General features: G+C 38.0%; 2 protein-coding genes across 5 annotated transcripts; one reads left to right on the top strand and one right to left on the bottom strand.

The window, feature by feature from the left end:
- Nucleotides 1-6,665: 6,665 nt before the first annotated feature.
- Nucleotides 6,666-12,092, bottom strand: LOC109091453 (diphosphoinositol polyphosphate phosphohydrolase 1-like). The gene is made up of 5 exons (XM_019105216.2): nt 11,748-12,092; nt 10,992-11,102; nt 9,579-9,623; nt 8,204-8,288; nt 6,666-8,001 (listed from the first exon to the last, which is right to left on the bottom strand). Exons 1-5 carry the CDS (start codon nt 11,844-11,846, stop codon nt 7,844-7,846), a joined length of 498 nt encoding a protein of 165 aa, XP_018960761.1. The 5' UTR covers nt 11,847-12,092; the 3' UTR covers nt 6,666-7,843.
- A 263-nt stretch (nt 12,093-12,355) lies between these two features.
- On the top strand, nt 12,356-15,455 carry LOC109091455 (small integral membrane protein 29-like). Of its 4 annotated transcripts, XM_042712538.1 has the most exons (7): nt 12,356-12,503; nt 13,147-13,193; nt 13,360-13,540; nt 13,847-13,872; nt 14,594-14,699; nt 15,031-15,107; nt 15,200-15,455. In XM_042712538.1, the coding sequence occupies exons 3-6, from the start codon at nt 13,433-13,435 to the stop codon at nt 15,097-15,099; spliced, it is 309 nt and encodes a 102-aa protein (XP_042568472.1). In that variant the 5' UTR covers nt 12,356-12,503; nt 13,147-13,193; nt 13,360-13,432; the 3' UTR covers nt 15,100-15,107; nt 15,200-15,455. The 4 variants fall into 4 exon arrangements, with proteins under 4 accessions (XP_042568472.1, XP_042568474.1, XP_042568473.1 ...); XM_042712540.1 differs by having other exon boundaries at nt 13,317-13,540; nt 15,031-15,455; XM_042712539.1 differs by having other exon boundaries at nt 13,306-13,540; nt 15,031-15,455.
- Nucleotides 15,456-17,104: the final 1,649 nt, after the last annotated feature.

Genomic DNA, 17,104 nt, shown 5'->3' with positions numbered 1-17,104 from the left:
TTATTAATGAATTGTTTGAGTGCTGCTTCATGGGGGTACAACCATATTTCTTTCTCTCTTGATTTATATTCCCTTTAAGCTCTCAAACAAATAGTGCAGTATGCACAGACTCCGCCTCTAGAAAAGAGCATTTCATCTCGGCATCTTATTCTTCTGGAGTCTTTAGGTTTCAGTCTAATACTGAGAGAGTGAAGTCAACAGCATTGAGGCGTTTGTGTGGATGGCTATATTAATTTATGCGTATGATACACCCATGCCTGCTCTTCAGGTTAGCCAAACATTCAACAGTTATGTAATCTTTGCTCAGAGGATATAAATATTATGTAAAACACATTAAATGTGATGTCAGTAAGACTGACAAGTACTCTTTCATCTCACTTATAAAGCATTATATGAGTCTGATTGCAGCTTAATATCCCTCACACGAATGGCTGTGTGGGAGTATAGCCAGGTGATGTACCGAATATTTCTCAGAAACTGAAGCGCTACACTGTTCCCTATACACTGACCAGGGGACATTTAAAAGAACAGTTCACCAACAAAAATATAAAATTGCTGAGAGTGTCCTAACCATCAGGCCATCCAAGATGTGGATGAGATTGTTTCTTTATTAGATTTGGAGAAACACTGTCTCAGCAGCGGATGCTTTGCAGTGAATGGGTGCCGTCAGAATGAGAGTCCAAACAGCTGATAAAAACATCATGAAAATCCACACCACTCCAGTCCAGCAGTGAACATCTGGAGAAAACAAAACCTGTGTGTTTGTAAGAAATAATAACGCTTCTCCAGTGAAAAAGTCCATCTCCTGTTGTCTCTCGCATCAAAATCCTGCCACATGTTTGTTAGAGCTGTTTTGATCTGTGCATATTTCTCTTCTGATTCAGATGGAGATGAGATCTTTTTTATGGACTAGTATTTTAGCCAGGAGAAGGAGTATAAAGTTAAAAACGTCTTGATTGATTTGTTTCTTACAAACACGCAGCGTTTGTCTCCTCCAGATGTTCACTGCTGGACTGGAGTGGTGTGGATCACTTATTGTGATGTGTTTATCAGCTGTTTGGACTCTCGTTCTGACGGCACCCATTCACTGCAGAGCATCCACTGCTGAGACATTATGGCATCTCTACATCTAAAGCGGTCTAGTTTTCTGGCTGGTTTGGGAAGTCTTTATGAGGCTTCATTTCTTCTGGCTCAGATTCACACAAACACAAGGACAGAGAACACACAGAGTTATTTTAAGTGTGAATTCCTTCAGTTCCATCTGCTTCACTGTTTGTGTAGCTGCTGTCTTTGGTTCTGAAGCGTGTTCATAAGGACATTGAGCATACTGAATCAGTCATGAAACCCAGTGTCATCCATTCTTCAACCTTCTGTTAGTCTATAAAATATTGAAGAAGGTTGTTCCCTTTTTCCACTACAGGAGATCCCTGTCGTCTGCTTCGCCTTGATATAAATAGCGTGGAAATGTTTAGGTTCTCATTTCCTCTCCTCTGTCTGGGGAAATGTGTTTGAGGGTCAGACACTCACAAGCATTGTTAAACCGTATTCTGCACCTCAAGCGATCTGTTTGAGCTGGGTTCATAGCTGATCCTCTTCAGCACACCGTCTCCCACCAAACCTCCAGACTAACCTGAGAACGTCCTGTGCCAAATATTTAACCAGGACCCAAGTGGCCCAACAAAGCTATTCTTCAAGTTTACAAGAACAGCTACCATTTTTAGTTCGTTTGAGTAATTCTAAGACTAGGCCGGCCAGAGCTGGAAGTAACTGATTACATGTAATCTGGATTACGTAATCAAAAATGTAGTACTTAAAATTATAATTTTAAATTATAGCATTAAATTACGTTTTAAAATACTCATAACCAGACTACAGTTACTTTTTTATTACATGATTACAGTACATATTATTCACACAATAGCAACAAATTCCTCTTGTTCATCTTTTAAGTGTTCCTTTCTGAAATAGCCTACACTCTCAGAGGGTCTTCAGTTTGACACAGAGATCAGACACCGGTCAGCTGACCACAGAATTTGACCACTGGATTTATAAAAATCATTTCAGGTTTAAAAAATGTGTTTCAACACTAATTATTTTTTTTATTTCAATTATCACTCAATGAGTTATTTAACAATGCATTATATGTTATTGGAAGGCTTTTGTCTTTCAAACACATACAAATGCACAAAATCGCGTTATTTCCTATTTACTCGTAATGCAGGGATTCACAAACCTTTTTGTCATTTGAACCTCTTTCATCTTATATATTTACTTGAAGTCCCCCCTTTTTTTTGAGATTTTTAAATAAATATTTTAATAAGTATCACATTTGCATGTTCATGGTTCTCTGAATGTTGGTTAATGTTCACATGCCATACAAAAAAACGAACTATTTCATTTCTTTAATAAGTGTTTTGTTTTTATGTTACTTTAAAATGCTTTAAGTTTACATTTTTTATTAATGTTAATTAATTTTTAGCTTTTCATTAAACTCACGAACACCATGCAGTTTGGGAAAACCTATGGAAGCAGATTAGTCTCAAATATAATTCACGCAAAAAACATGATTCACACATGCGTAGACATTTTCACATGCATGAAACCTAATTCACGTACACACAAAAAAAATTCACGTGCGTGAAAAAAAAATATATATTCACAAAAAGCAATTCACATGCGCAAAATAAAATTATATATTCATAAAATACATTTCACAAATGCAAAACACAATTCGTAGATATACAACTGAGCACAAAAACCTTTGAATGTTTAAAATGTACGAGTGTCTGAATGTACAAATCGTCATTTACTACGAATCCACTCGGATTTGTGTGTGTGTGTTTTTGAGACTTTCCTGGCAGAGCTCTCTTCCCACGTGGGTCTGTCGTACTCTTTAGCCAATCAGATGCGAGCTTACCATTCAACCAATCATATCATAAGCCACTGAGAGTGCATTCAAGGAGAGTAGTTTTGCACATGTTCAGATGAAGTCACAATAATGGCAGAAGCTTCCTTTATTTGAGTCTGCGCGTCAGAAACGGAAGTTCTAAAAATCGCTAAGAATGGGCTTCACTTGTCTCAATTGAGTTCCAGTTGGGTCGCTGTGTCCATTTCTTTTACTGTCTATGGGTTTACTGATGTAAAGGCTTAATTTCCGTTCTAATTAATCCATATTGCGCAAAAGGTGCGCAGAATCGTGCTCCTTGAATGCACTCTCAGTGGCTTATGATATGATTGGTTGAATGATAAGCTCGCATCTGATTGGCAAAAGAGTACGACAGACCCACGTGGGAAGAGAGCTCTGCCAGAAAGTCTCAAAAACACACACACACAAATCCGAGTGGATTCGTAGTAAATGACGATTTGTACATTCAGACACTCGTACATTTTAAACATTCAAAGGTTTTTGTGCACAGTTGTATATCTACGAATTGTGTTTTGCATTTGTGAAATGTATTTTATGAATATATAATTTTATTTTGCGCATGTGAATTGCTTTTTGTGAATATATTTTTTTTTTCACGCACATGATTTTTTTTTTTTGTGTGTAAGTGAATTAGGTTTCATGCATGTGAAATTGTCTACGCATGTGTGAATCGTGTTTTTTGCGTGAATTATATTTGAGACTAATCTGCTTCCATAAAAACCTGCCGTAGTGCACTTTTACAATAAATGGAATATATTTTCTTTCTCTTTGTATTTTTATATCAGAATGGTACAAGATTATCTTATTTAAATCAATGTGATCAATGAGTTAGGTCAAAAGTAATCTGATTATATTACTAAAATGTTATGTTGTGTAATGTTATGGATTACATTACTAACTACAATCTTTGTCATGTACAGGTGCATACCAATAAATTAGAATGTCGTGGAAAAGTTCATTTCAGTAATTCAACTCAAATTGTGAAACTCGTGTATTAAATAAATTCAATGCACACAGACTGAAGTAGTTTAAGTCTTTGGTTCTTTTAATTGTGATGATTTTGGCTCGCATTTAACAAAAACCCACCAATTCGACAATCTCAACAAATTAGAATATGGTGACATGCCAATCATCTAATCAACTCAAAACACCTGCAAAGGTATCCTGAGCCTTCAGAATGGTCTCTAAGTTTGGTTCACTAGGCTACACAATCATGGGGAAGACTGCCGATCTGACAGTTGTCCAGAAGACAATCATTGACACCCTTCACAAGGAGGGTAAGCCACACACATTCATTGCCAAAGAAGCTGGCTGTTCACAGAGTGCTGTATCCAAGCATGTTAACAGAAAGTTGAGCGGAAGGAAAAAGTGTGGAAGAAAAAGATGCACAACCAACCAAGAGAACTGCAGCCTTATGAGGATTGTCAAGCAAAATTGATTCAAGAATCTGAGTGAACTTCACAAGGAATGGACTGAGGCTGGGGTCAAGGCATCGAGAGCCACCACACACAGACGTGTCAAGGAATTTGGCTACAGTTGTCGTATTCCTCTTGTTAAGCCACTCCTGAGCCACAGACAGCATCAGAGGCGTCTTACCTGGGCTAAGGAGAAGAAGAACTGGACTGTTGCCCAGTGGTCCAAAGTCCTCTTTTCAGATGAGAGCAAGTTTTGTATTTCATTTGGAAACCAAGGTCCTAGAGTCTGGAGGAAGGGTGGAGAAGCTCATAGCCCAAGTTGCTTGAAGTCCAGTGTTAAGTTTCCACAGTCTGTGATGATTTGGGGTGCAATGTCATCTGCTGGTGTCGGTCCATTGTGTTTTTTGAAAACCAAAGTCACTGCACCCGTTTACCAAGAAATTTTGAAGCACTTCATGCTTCCTTCTGCTGAGCAGCTTTCTGAAGATGCTGATTTCATTTTCCAGCAGGATTTGGCACCTGCCCACACTGCCAAAAGCACCAAAAGTTGGTTAAATGACCATGGTGTTGGTGTGCTTGACTGGCCAGCAAACTCACCAGACCTGAACCCCAGAGAGAATCTATGACGTATTGTCAAGAGGAAAATGAGAAACAAGAGACCAAAAAAAGCAGATGAGCTGAAGGCCACTGTCAAAGAAACCTGGGCTTCATACCACCCCAGCAGTGCCACAAACTGATCACCTCCATGCCACGCTGAACTGAGGCAGTAATTAAAGCAAAAGGAGCCCCTACCAAGTATTGAGCACATGTACAGTAAATGAACATACTTTCCAGAAGGCCAACAATTCACTAAAAATGTTTTTTTTTTTTTTTATTGGTTTTATGAAGTATTTTAATTTGTTGAGATAGTGAATTGGTGTGTAAGTTATTAAATTTGAGCCAAAATCATCACAATTAAAATAACCAAACACTTTAACTACTTGAGTCTGTGTGCATTGAATTGATTTAATACACCAGTTTTACAATTTGAGTTGAATTACTGAAATGAACTTTTCCACGACATTCTAATTTATTGAGATGCACCTGTAATTTAATCAGTAACAGACTTGTAAGTAATCTGTCAGCTCTGAGGCCGGTCAAAGTGGCATGCATCTGTTCTCTGCGCACAGGTTTCTTCCTTCACATGTCACTGATTATACTGAACTGACAACAACTCCACCTGCAATTCATGATATGCATATAGCATTTTTTGTTTTTATTCATAGATTGTTGACACAATTGTTATACAATCTTGAGTCAGAATTGATTTTCACAATATCAGATACAGCAGAGTGATACAGAGTAAACAGTGCTTGAAATGAAAGACAAGGGGAACAGCTGAGGAACGATTCTGAGATTCTTGAAATGTTTTCAGTTTACTGAATAAAGAATACTTTACACCAAAACATCTCTTCAACAACACCAACAATTTAGTAATTCCAACATGTATAAATACACTACTGTGCAGAAGTCTCAGGGCACTAGTTTTCTCTCCAAAAACAACAACCAAAAAAATCAGTTTTAAATCAGATGTTTCTATCTTTTGCTGTAGTGTGTCAGCAGGAAATATCAGTTTTCATCTCCAAACATTGATTAAATTAACTGCAAAAATCCAGTGATACTGCTGACACACTACGGCAAAAGATAGAAAAAACTGACTTAAAACATTTTTTGTTGTTGTTGGTGGTGGTGAAAATACTAATGGCCTATGACTTCTGCACAGTAGTGTGTATATATATATATATATATATATATATATATATATATATATATATATATATATATACGCAGAGTAATTTGATCATTGCTTATTCCCATTCCTCTAATGACTGCAGTGAATGTGCAGAGGATGATCACATGAATCACCATTAGATGAGCATCATTCTCTGCCTCGATTGTTACATGTGCTGTTGCTGGGTCACAGGTTGAGTTCACTACTGAAAAAAAGAATAGAATCCTTTTATACAAACACTGGAGGACCAGCTTTGGATTGGGTTTAGCTAAATAATCCTATTACAATAACACAGGACATTTTTCCTCTTTTAAGCCCATGGAGAACATCTTAGATTTGGTAATTTTTATACGTTATTCACAAACTTTTGTGCTTTCTGATTAAAGAGAAAAACACTGAAATACTGATAAGACAGGTTTACGTAAGACCTAAACAACTCTCATTTAAAGTACATGCTTGTGACACATTTATAAATCATAAACAAAAAGAGAAACAACTTTATGATCAGCACAGACTAAACTGTTTAAGACCTAGAAAAGTGCATTTCAAAAAAGAAATGGCACCATTAACAGTCATCTGTAACAAATGAAAAGAGGTCAGTGAATATCCAGTGTCTGAACAGAAACTACAATCAAGTTGTAAACATTTGAAATGAAATCAATCCTCTTACACAAGAGGCAATGTATTACGCAGACAGATAACCTTGGCATCTAGTCCTTTAATTATTCACATTCCTTCACACACACACACAAACCCACATACTGTACACAGATCCACACACACACACACACACACACACACACACACACAATCTCTGGTTATAGTTTATAAGCGGACAGAAGACAAACTGAAATAATCACTAAAACTGAACAATGTGTAATACTGGTGTAAAACCCTTCAGAAAGGAAGAATCAACAGCTGCTGAGACAAGCTCACAATGTCCTTCCACACCTCTCTTCTGTCTGAAATGAAGTCCTGTACCACAACAAAACAAGTGCACTCAACTGAACCGACCAGCATCGCATTAAGCCACTTGAATAAATGGTGCAGATGAAAACCGGGACATCTGGGACTGCAGAACCAGAACACTAGACGTTCCTCAATCAAAACCAGCTTGAATGCACTCACAAACCAGTAAACCCCATCGACATTACAACATTTAGCAAATGTGCTCTTGAGAACGAACCTGACAGCAGCTGCGTCTGAGAGAAATCCCCGACGTGAGTATGTAATATTGGCAAGATTTCACCTACTCTGATCAATTTAAGACGCAATATTTCTTTTGTTTAGCAGTTTAAAGAACTTAGACTATGAATATGCGATTCATGCAAAAATTCAACCCACTCTGTATAACAGCATATCCATAGAGGCTAAAGGCAAACGCTGCAGAATGAAAGGGCCACAACATCATGACAAGCACTACTTATTTCAAGACACAACAGTAAAGTGAGGTTGCATTAGAAAAAAAAGAGTATCTCATGCAAGTATTCATTCAGATCTAAGAAGCAGCAGACAAACTGTCAGTTGAAAAGTATTCTAGACTTCTATCTCACTGTGAGCCCAGACTGTGATCTTCATCTGAACACTAAGAAAGGTTGGCAAGGCAATCAGCTTTCATTTTCACTGTGCTGAAATTAAAAACCGTGCTAGTTGTAATAAGTGTTCAGTCGGGGGGGGAAAGGTTGAAAATCATGGTGAATTTTGCAGAGGCTCCTGTGTTTGTTGTGCTAGTTATCTGATGCTGGAGAGAGAGTTTTGATTCATGTTGTAAGTGCCGTTGCTGGTCATACAGTCCTGCTGAAGGGCTTCGAAGTAAGACGCCTGCACAGGTTTGTGACACTGCAGCACACGCCGGGCATCTTCCGTCTTAAACCACTCCCTCTTCCTCCCTGAGAACAACAGACAACCAGTCAACATGCTGCATTCACGTGCGTCAGAACTACTGCAATTAGGAGAGGATTTGAAGACTATTTGATTCTATGGCAATACTAAAATTAAAAAAAAATGCATATCTAAATTTAGCTGATGAGGTTCCTGCCACTTTCTAAATAAATAACTTTTTTTTTTTTTTTTTATATATGATATTCTTACCAATATTTACTGAATCCTCCCAGTCCTCCAGAACCTCGGTTACGATGAGAACATAGACATACGTTCTATGCTTCCTGTCTCTGTTCTGTAAAGAAAAAACATTTTTACAAGGCCTCACAGGAAATACTAAATCATGTATATGAGTATGCTATGCTACACATTATGTGCAAAAAAAGGGGGTTGAATGTAAACATTACATTCTACACAATTCTACAAATCAATTGCTGATTGCTTCCCATTTTAAAATAGTCTCAAACGCGGTAAGCAGCAGACTTGTGTTTGGAAACAGGGAAAGCTGTGTCAAATTATATGCTTTTGTTTAAAATGCAGATGGTTTGACAGAAATACATACTTCACTGTATAGTATTATACTGTTATACTCACACTTATTTTAATGTTATTTAAAATCCCAAATAAGTCGATTATATGTCTGTGCTAGGCCTGTCACGATAATAACTTTGTGTTGTGCGATATATTGCCCCAGAAATAATTGCAATAAACAATGTTATTGTCATTTTAAGACCATTTTATGCCAATGAATATATAATCATAATATAACAGCATAATAATGCAAGAAGGCCTACACACTTCCAAATGACAACAAACTTTTAATTCTTAAGAATATTAAGATCATGGAAATTAAGTATCAAAATATAGGATACCTTAAAACACTTTGATAGATTGTAAATAAACATTTTCTAACAAAAAGTGCAAAGTAACAAGTAGGAAAAAAGAAAAATGCACAAAGAACTTTTATCTTCTACAGAATTTTCCCGGACCTTCTTTTCTCTGTAAATTAAAGATGCAGTGTATTGCTGAAAAACAAAATCACTACTTATCAGTCAGATGTCCTTATACACAAAGCCACAGATCCCTAAACAAGGCCATATCTGCAGGTAATACTTTGTTTGTAGAAGCATTTTTTAATTTTGAACGAGCACCTCATGACTGACCACGTTATGCACGAGAAGCTGCAAAAGACACAGGTGCACGTGGAATACAGAAAAACATGGTGAAATTAATTTCAATGTAAATATAATGGGCAATATATTGCGTCACCAAAACGATTGAGGTCATGTACATATATTGTGTGTTAAGTCGATATATTGATTACTGCAACAGGCCTAGTCTGTGCAATCAGTCAAGTCAACAATATTGGCAGAAGTTAAGTGTCCCCAACTAAACAAGCCAAAGGCAGCAGCGGCAAGGAACCTAAACCCCATCGGTGACAGAAATCTCTTAGTATTACTGTTAATCTTGAAACTTTGACTATTCTTGTTACATGCCGATCTTAATTGTTACTCTCAAAACATGATTTTTTTTTTATTTTATTTATTCTTTCTGACCTTGTTATTTCCCATCAGAAAACACTCACCTCAAAAACGCCTACCAATCTTCCTAATGTACCTTTTACTCCTGCCTGTGGGAACAAAAAACAGAGTGAAGCACTGAATTCAGGACATTTCTAATGTACTGCAACATTTTAAAGCAGCTGAAACCTCTTATTTCAGCATATATCAGTTCTTTGCAGGTAAATTGGAAAAATATTTCAAAAGTATGCACAGAAGTCTGCGGAGTGGAAGAGAACACAACAACTGTTTTAATTCACTGTAAGAGGCTGGAATAACCTGAAAGAAACAATAATACATACAGAACATACGTAGAAATGATATCCAGACCCCACCGAGTCAAGATGTGGGAAAGAATTCATCTAAATACTAATGAATCACTCACAACATAAAATCACTCAACTCACGATCTGATTCGATCCTCAATCTCACCACTAGGGGAAGCCGTGGCCTAGTGGTTAGAGAGTTTGACTCCTAACTCTAGGGTTGTGGGTTCGAGTCTCGTGCTGACAATACCTCGACTGAGGTGTCCTTGAGCAAGACACGGAACAGGTGGAGCTTTGATGTCACGGTTCAGAAAGGTTTCTTTACAGCGGCGGGAAAAACGAAACTCCTTTTTTTTATTATTATTACTAAACTGAACTGGTTTACTGAACAAATTGCTCTTTCTTTAAATAAATTCAACTACAAAATTATCTTAGGAATAAAAATCTACCTCAGCTTATGCTCTAAACTACAGTGAGCCCTTTTATATGTTACTATAAGGTTACAATTAACAACTTAAATTGAATTACTATTTATTTTTAAACATAATAAATCAACACCTAACTTAAAAAAAGATGCATGCAAACGTAAATTGCACCTAATGCAGTTTTTAAATTAACTTCTTAATTGTAAAAAATCTATTTGTTGTTGAAATGTATTAATTCGCAGTGGCTCTCATAACTTGTTTCATAATAGATTTATTTCAACATTACTAACTAAAATTTAGCGAAATGCTCTCTAGACTTAATTTATAGCACACTGACGAGCTGTGGACACTGATGACTTGAGTGTGGTTTGTTTACGAGCTGTGTTACTGACGTGTTTCCTGGGTTGAAGCACTGATTACATGAGGCAGGAGATGTTCACTCATGTTTATTTCACGATAAAACTAGTAGTGAAGAGGAAGAGATGATCGCGCTGCTGCTTGAACTGAGCCGTTCATACAAATCTGTCGTGCCACACCAAAGAGCGTCAAAACAGCATTTATTGTTTGTTTTTTTCCAGAATAAAAAGGACATAATTTGAAAGATTGACTTTGTTTCTTATCAAAAGTAATAATAGAACTGGAAGTTTCTAATGAAGTCATTCCTACACAATCAGGAATCCTCCAGTGGAAACTCTGTGTGGAATGTAATATACAGAGATGAAATGAGAAGGCCTACACATTATAATACCTCCTCGCACACCTCCCTGACAGCAGCAACACTGGGCTCCTCCTCCGGCTCCATGCCTCCTCCAGGAACGATCCATCTCTCCGGATGACTGCTGCTGCTCACCAGCAGCACCTGACGCAGACAACACAGAACCTCTGAGCATATACTCTGGTCATAACCGCTGCAGCTTTTTTACGTACGTATCTTAGCAATGCAGATGTCAAAATGAACAGAATGAGTACCTAACCCTTATAATGAGAGATAATCATGATTTAAGGCACCAGAAATCTATTCTATAACATTTTAACATACACAGTGTTACATATGTAACACTATAAGCCAATGCTGTAGCTACTTTTGTGATTGCTACTGTAGCCTGATCTGATATTAGTCATCACGGTAAAAACATTAACTAAGGTGGCAGTACAATGGTACAGTGAGGGCTATTTCAATCATAAATACCACTGTACAGATGATAATTACAAGACACTGCAATGTAAAAGCATGGGATTTACACATGCAAAATGTCCCCAAAAATCAGGTTAAGAGTCCGTACATTTTTTAATGAGATTACTTAATGACTTATGTTTTTAAAGACGTATCAATAACAGTAATATGTTGGCGTAAAGTCTAGTTAGCGCGTGACTATCGAAAACAAACCAGATATGAGCAGATATCGTTTAGCGGCCTTACAATACCCATATCCCTGTGGACATTACTGATTGCATTATGTGACAGCGTCGGTGTGTGTGGTGCAGCAGTGCTCGCCGGAGTCACCTCCTCCTCGCGCGCGCTTCTGAAGCACAGGCAGGCCGCGCGCTGTTTATAGCCGTCTCGGTCATACGTGCGCGTCTGCTTTGACTTCAGCTTGATCATCGCGCTCCACAGATCCAAGTCCTTCACTCCCGTCAAGTCTCACTGCGATCCCGTGCCCACTAACCCTTCTAAAGGCCCTCTGCTAGCATATACAGTCCCTCCGTCTCTTCATTTTGTGAGTCTAGTGAGCTCGTCTCGCACAGACGCCATTACTCCAAGCTCTGCGCAAATTGCGTAGCGATGTGGACAACCCCGAAGCGCGCTTCCTCTTCGTGAATATGACGCTGCGCAGCTGAGCTGGAACCGGTTCAACGCGGACTGACGTTCACATATTACATAAAAAGCGTAGAGTCATGGGTTATATAGATAGATAGATAGATAGATAGATAGATAGATAGATAGATAGATAGATAGATAGATAGATAGATAGATAGATAGATAGATAGATAGATAGATAGATAGAAAATCATTTGGCGTATGTTTGAGTTTTGTAATTGTATAATATCTGATTTGATCATATTATGGGATGTAGTGGCGACATCTGCTGTTGTTCAGGGAGAATGACGTAAGCGTAGCTCCTCCCTCCAGCGCCGGCGTCATCGTTTCGTTTTCACTGCAGGACTTGCTTTCCGTAAACAGTGACAGACAAACTCATGACTTGTGTTATAATAACCTTACAGTGAAGGGTCTCTCCTCCTGCGCTCCGGACGAAATCAGGTGGGTTTGCTTCGACAGTCTGACTGGTCACGAATCAGCAGACAGCAATCATAATTATCTTGATGCTGTTATTGATGATCACAGTAAAACAGATGGTAGCTGAAGATGTTGTTGGTGTTGTTTTTCCGCAGTGTCAGGACGCTTTCTCCTTATATTAGCGCTTTGCTGGACGTTTTGTATTAAACGTTATATTTCCCTAATATAAATATGAGTTTTGTGGTTTGCAGTTGTATATTAAATGACTGATGACACTGATGACAGAAAAACATGCTGCTTTGATGTACAGTATGATTATGAATATGATATTTCTAAACCGTGGTGTTTACATGGTACGCGAATCAATACGGTATATGCTCAAACACAGTATAATCATAATACAAAATTCGCATTGAATGCTAAAACTCTTATTATAGCAATAATATGTTGCAAAACTATATTATGGTAGTTTTTTTTTTGTACGGCTTTGATTTAAATGCTAATTTATATAAAGAAAAATCAATGTAGGTTTTACAACATTGCTGCATTACAGTAATGAGAGTAAACGAAACTACAAATAATCCAAAGATTAGAGAGGGGGGGTTATCATAAAGAAATTTACACAATATGATATAAAAATATAAACCCTTTTTCCTTTTGATTTCAGAGTGAACCTGAACCTGTGTGGTGAGCTTCACCCGCTGCAGTTGAGAGGTGTGTAAAAGTGAATGCACTGTATAAATAATCTATCTATCCAAGAAGTCGTCAGTCTGACAGATCAAACAGATAAAGTGCAAACAAGTCTGAAATAATAAGAAAGATTTAGCTCTTTTCCAGCATTCCTCATCCATGAGTGACTGTATTCTGTTGGATCTGGCAGTTGTCAGGGAGGCAGAGAGACCATGTGCAGAAGATGAGCAGTGAACAGAGGCCTGGAGCGAGTGTGTTACAGCATGAACATCACCACACCGCCCCCTCACCCCATCAGCGGAGACGCGGCCGTCAGCTACGTGCTGGTCCCCTTCTTCCTCATCACTGCCCTCGGGGTCGTTGCAGCAGTGGTAGGTGAAAGCACAGCAGCAGTGTGTACGAGGCAGCATGCGTGTCTCTTCAGGCTGTTTCTAACAGTGTCTGTCTGTGTGCAAGCGTGGGGAAGAATGTGAAGTCACAGGATGGAGTGATTTGATTGAGCAGGACATCCTGAAAGACAAACGGCCTTTATTCTTTATGAATGTGTCTTACTGCGTGCGCAAAACATCTCTCCTTACTTTGACAGCCTGAAGTAGCCTTACAGACATTATTAAGAGGAGTAACAGGTTTATGTGTGTTCCTCTAGTAAAACGCTAATGTGTCTTCTTGTGTTATAGGTGATGTACATAAGGAGGAAACAGAGGTAAATAAAAATACTCCAGCTGTCTTTAAATGTTTGGAATAAAGTCTCTTCTGCTCATCAAGGCTGCATTTATTTGATCAAAAATACAGTAAAAATAGTAACACTGTAAAATATTATTACTATTTAAAAGAACTGTTTTCTATTGTAATCTACTGTAAAGTATTCAGCATCATTACGCCAGTCTTCAGTGTCACATGACCCTTCAGAAATCATTCTGATATACTGATCTGCAGCTCAGTTATAATTTTTAATAGTGCTCAAGTAACCTTATTATTATCAATATGAAGCAGCACAACTGTTTTCAACATTGATAATAATCAGAAATGTTTCTTGAGCTGTAAATCATCATATTAGAATGATTTCTGAAGATCATGTGACACTGAAGACTGGAGTAATGATGCTGAAAATACAGCTGCACATCACAGAAATAAATTACATTAGACACAGTTTAAAATTGTATATATTTCACAGTATTATTGTTAATAAATGCAGCCTCGGTGAGCAGAAGAAACTTCTTTCCGATACATAAAAAATTCATAGCTATTCCAAACCTTTGACGGATAGTTTAGTTCACTAAAGATTACCTCTGAAACACAGAAGTAGAGATCAGGCAGAATGTCTGAGCCTCTGTTTTCATGTAAGTGGATGATGAAGGAAATAAACCTGGGTCAGAATGACTTCTGGTTTTTGTTTTGCTGCTGGTGTGTCTGTGCACTTTTAGGATTGATAGACTGCGGCATCAGCTGCTTCCAGTTTACACCTACGACCCAACCGAAGAGCTGAACGAGGCAGAACAGGAAATCCTTTGGAAGGAGGAAGACACGAAGGTAATCCATCCTGTTATGAAATGAAAAACACTCATATCTAATGCTGACTCCTACTGCAAATGCTGAAAGCAAATATCAGTATGTACTCCACTGATATCAATCATTAAATATTCATGTGCTTGTTGCAGTGTCTGAGAGAAACAAAGGCGCTACCAGGCACATGATGACAAGACCATATTATGTGTAATTTTAGTGTGAGAAGTATATATAAGAAATGGGAGCATTTCCACATATTTACAAGCACATGTTTGCGTGTTGTCATTTTCAACGCTTTCATCATTGTAATAAACCATATCAAAATATGACAAGCTTTTCTTTTTTGCATTTCCAGGTGGTCCAGGGTTGGATGAGCACGTATCAGCAGCGCAGACCCCTGCTCTCAAAGGATCCCGATGCATGAAGATCAAGGTTTGCCTCAAAGCTGGAGATTCTGCACATAATCTGTGGACCTGCTCAATAACTAGCCACTCCGTATACTGTGTCCTCGTCCTGTACTGCAGATTCACAAGATGGACAATTCTGAGCAAGAAGTTACTGATTTTCCCAAGGAGCTTAAGTGTCAGGAGAAATCCAGCGGAGACTGAAGACGCGAGCGTTGGGATCGTATTATTCACCTCAGGTCTCTTCCCACAAATAAGGTCCAGCTGAAGCACAGCTTTACTGTCTGAAAAGCAAGCAGGATGTGTGTTAGTTTTTATTTATTTTAGCTGTATGTTTTCTGCTGATGTTCTGTGCTATTAAATCCTGTTCATTTTACTGAGTGTGCATGAATGTCATGTGCTCTGTGTGAGTCACCCAAAACCAAACTGGGTTAAAGGGTCACTCAAGCGCTCAAGAACCCGTGTTTTATTTCTCATTCTCTATGTAAACTAGTTTGTCAGGTGACTCGTCTCGCTCCGCCATGCACTGGAAACTTCTGCATTAGATTTGAGCTTCATGCCAGAATGAGAATCAGTGCTAAACTATGGGATGGGAACATCTCGTGTTTTTACAAACCCTTATCTACATTGGAACCTGATGAATTTAATGGTACAGACAAAAAAAACAGGGCATTTTTCTAAGTATCTTCTATGTTCTGCATAAGAAGGAAGCTCTAATAGGTTTGGAGTGACATGAGGTCAAGTGATGACAGAATTTTAATTTTTAAAGTCGGGATGCAATGGAAATTCACCCCATGTGTTTTCTAACCGCGTGCCGCAGATCTTATTGTGAAAGATGTTTCCACCTTATTTTTCAGCGCAGAGCTAAGCTGCTTTCTGTGAATGTGTGACTTCTGATTCATTAGCTGCTGTAGGGAAATAACGAGGAGAATCACAAAGTGCAACAAACCAGTGTGTTTATATTTAAGACTATACATTAATATGGTAATAAACGCCAGCAATATTAAGCAACAAATCAAGCTGTTTTGTACAGCTTAAAATAGCTGGAAGCCAGTGACACCGGAAGCCAGACACAGTACATTTACAAATAGAGGGAAGAATAAGGTGGATGTTTTTTGTTTGTTTCTTCACATCATAATGTGAGTATCAAAATGCCATGACTGGATCTTCCAGTCAAAACAGCAGACTTCCCTCTGGTGACGTATACAGGACCTCCACAATCATTTAGTCCCCTCCCTACAAAACTAGTGTTTTTACAGGCAAATATGTATGGTAACACTTTTTTATGAAGCCTGTATTTATAATACACTATAAGGGTAATCTTAAGGCAATATATTGAATGAATAATGCATTATAAAAAACCTTATATGTTGTATCAGCAAATAATACACAAATTTGCTTATCGTTCATTATATTTAAGTAGTTTTACCAGTGCCTGATCAATCTGAAATGTTTTTTTTGCCTTATTTTGTCCTGTTTGTTATTGACGTCACTTGCTAGTGAAGGGCTCAGGACTGTGTGCTCAGTAACTGCCATGTAACTGGCAACATTGTGGTCAGCTATTTCCACTGTGACCATTTGTAACTTGAATCTGTGAGGCTTCCAGTGTAATTGACATTATTTTAGCTGTGCAAAAACAGTCTGTTTATGCTGCAAACTTGCTTTTGGTATCATCATATTAAAGGAGTAGCTCACCCAAAAATGAAAATTTGATTAAAACGTACTCAACCTCAGGCCATTGAAGATGAGTTTGTTTCTTCATCAGGTTTGGAGAGATGTAGCGTTGCTCAGCAACGGATGCTCAGCAGTGAATGGGTGCCGTCAAAATGAGAGTCCAAACAGCTTATAAAACATAACAAGTAATCCACAAGCAATGCACACCACTCCAGTCCAGTGATTGTTTTATAAAAGAAAAAAAAAAAAACATTTTTGGGTGAATTATATCCTTTAAAAGTTATGATTGTAGTCATAAACATTTTTTTTCCTAGTTATTTGCCTACAGCAGTTCATGAAAGTGTTGCACAC

Source organism: Cyprinus carpio, chromosome A23, assembly GCF_018340385.1.
Source record: "Cyprinus carpio isolate SPL01 chromosome A23, ASM1834038v1, whole genome shotgun sequence".
Taxonomy (NCBI): Eukaryota; Metazoa; Chordata; class Actinopteri; order Cypriniformes; family Cyprinidae; genus Cyprinus; species Cyprinus carpio.
Note: the sequence above shows the minus strand (reverse complement) of the source record. Positions and strands in the feature narration are given on the sequence as shown.

Bases quoted from the DNA above. Each gene is read 5' to 3' on its own strand.
- LOC109091453 (XM_019105216.2), bottom strand. From the start codon at position 11,846: ATGATCAAGCTGAAGTCAAAGCAGACGCGCACGTATGACCGAGACGGC. The intron at 11,103-11,747 runs GTGACTCCGGCG...TGTCTGCGTCAG, and splicing joins GAAGCGCGCGCGAGGAGGAG to GTGCTGCTGGTGAGCAGCAG. The intron at 8,002-8,203 runs GTAAGAATATCA...TGTTGTTCTCAG, and splicing joins GGAGGATTCAGTAAATATTG to GGAGGAAGAGGGAGTGGTTT.
- LOC109091455 (XM_042712538.1), top strand. From the start codon at position 13,433: ATGAACATCACCACACCGCCCCCTCACCCCATCAGCGGAGACGCGGCC. The intron at 13,541-13,846 runs GTAGGTGAAAGC...CTTGTGTTATAG, and splicing joins TCGGGGTCGTTGCAGCAGTG to GTGATGTACATAAGGAGGAA. The intron at 14,700-15,030 runs GTAATCCATCCT...TTGCATTTCCAG, and splicing joins GGAAGGAGGAAGACACGAAG to GTGGTCCAGGGTTGGATGAG.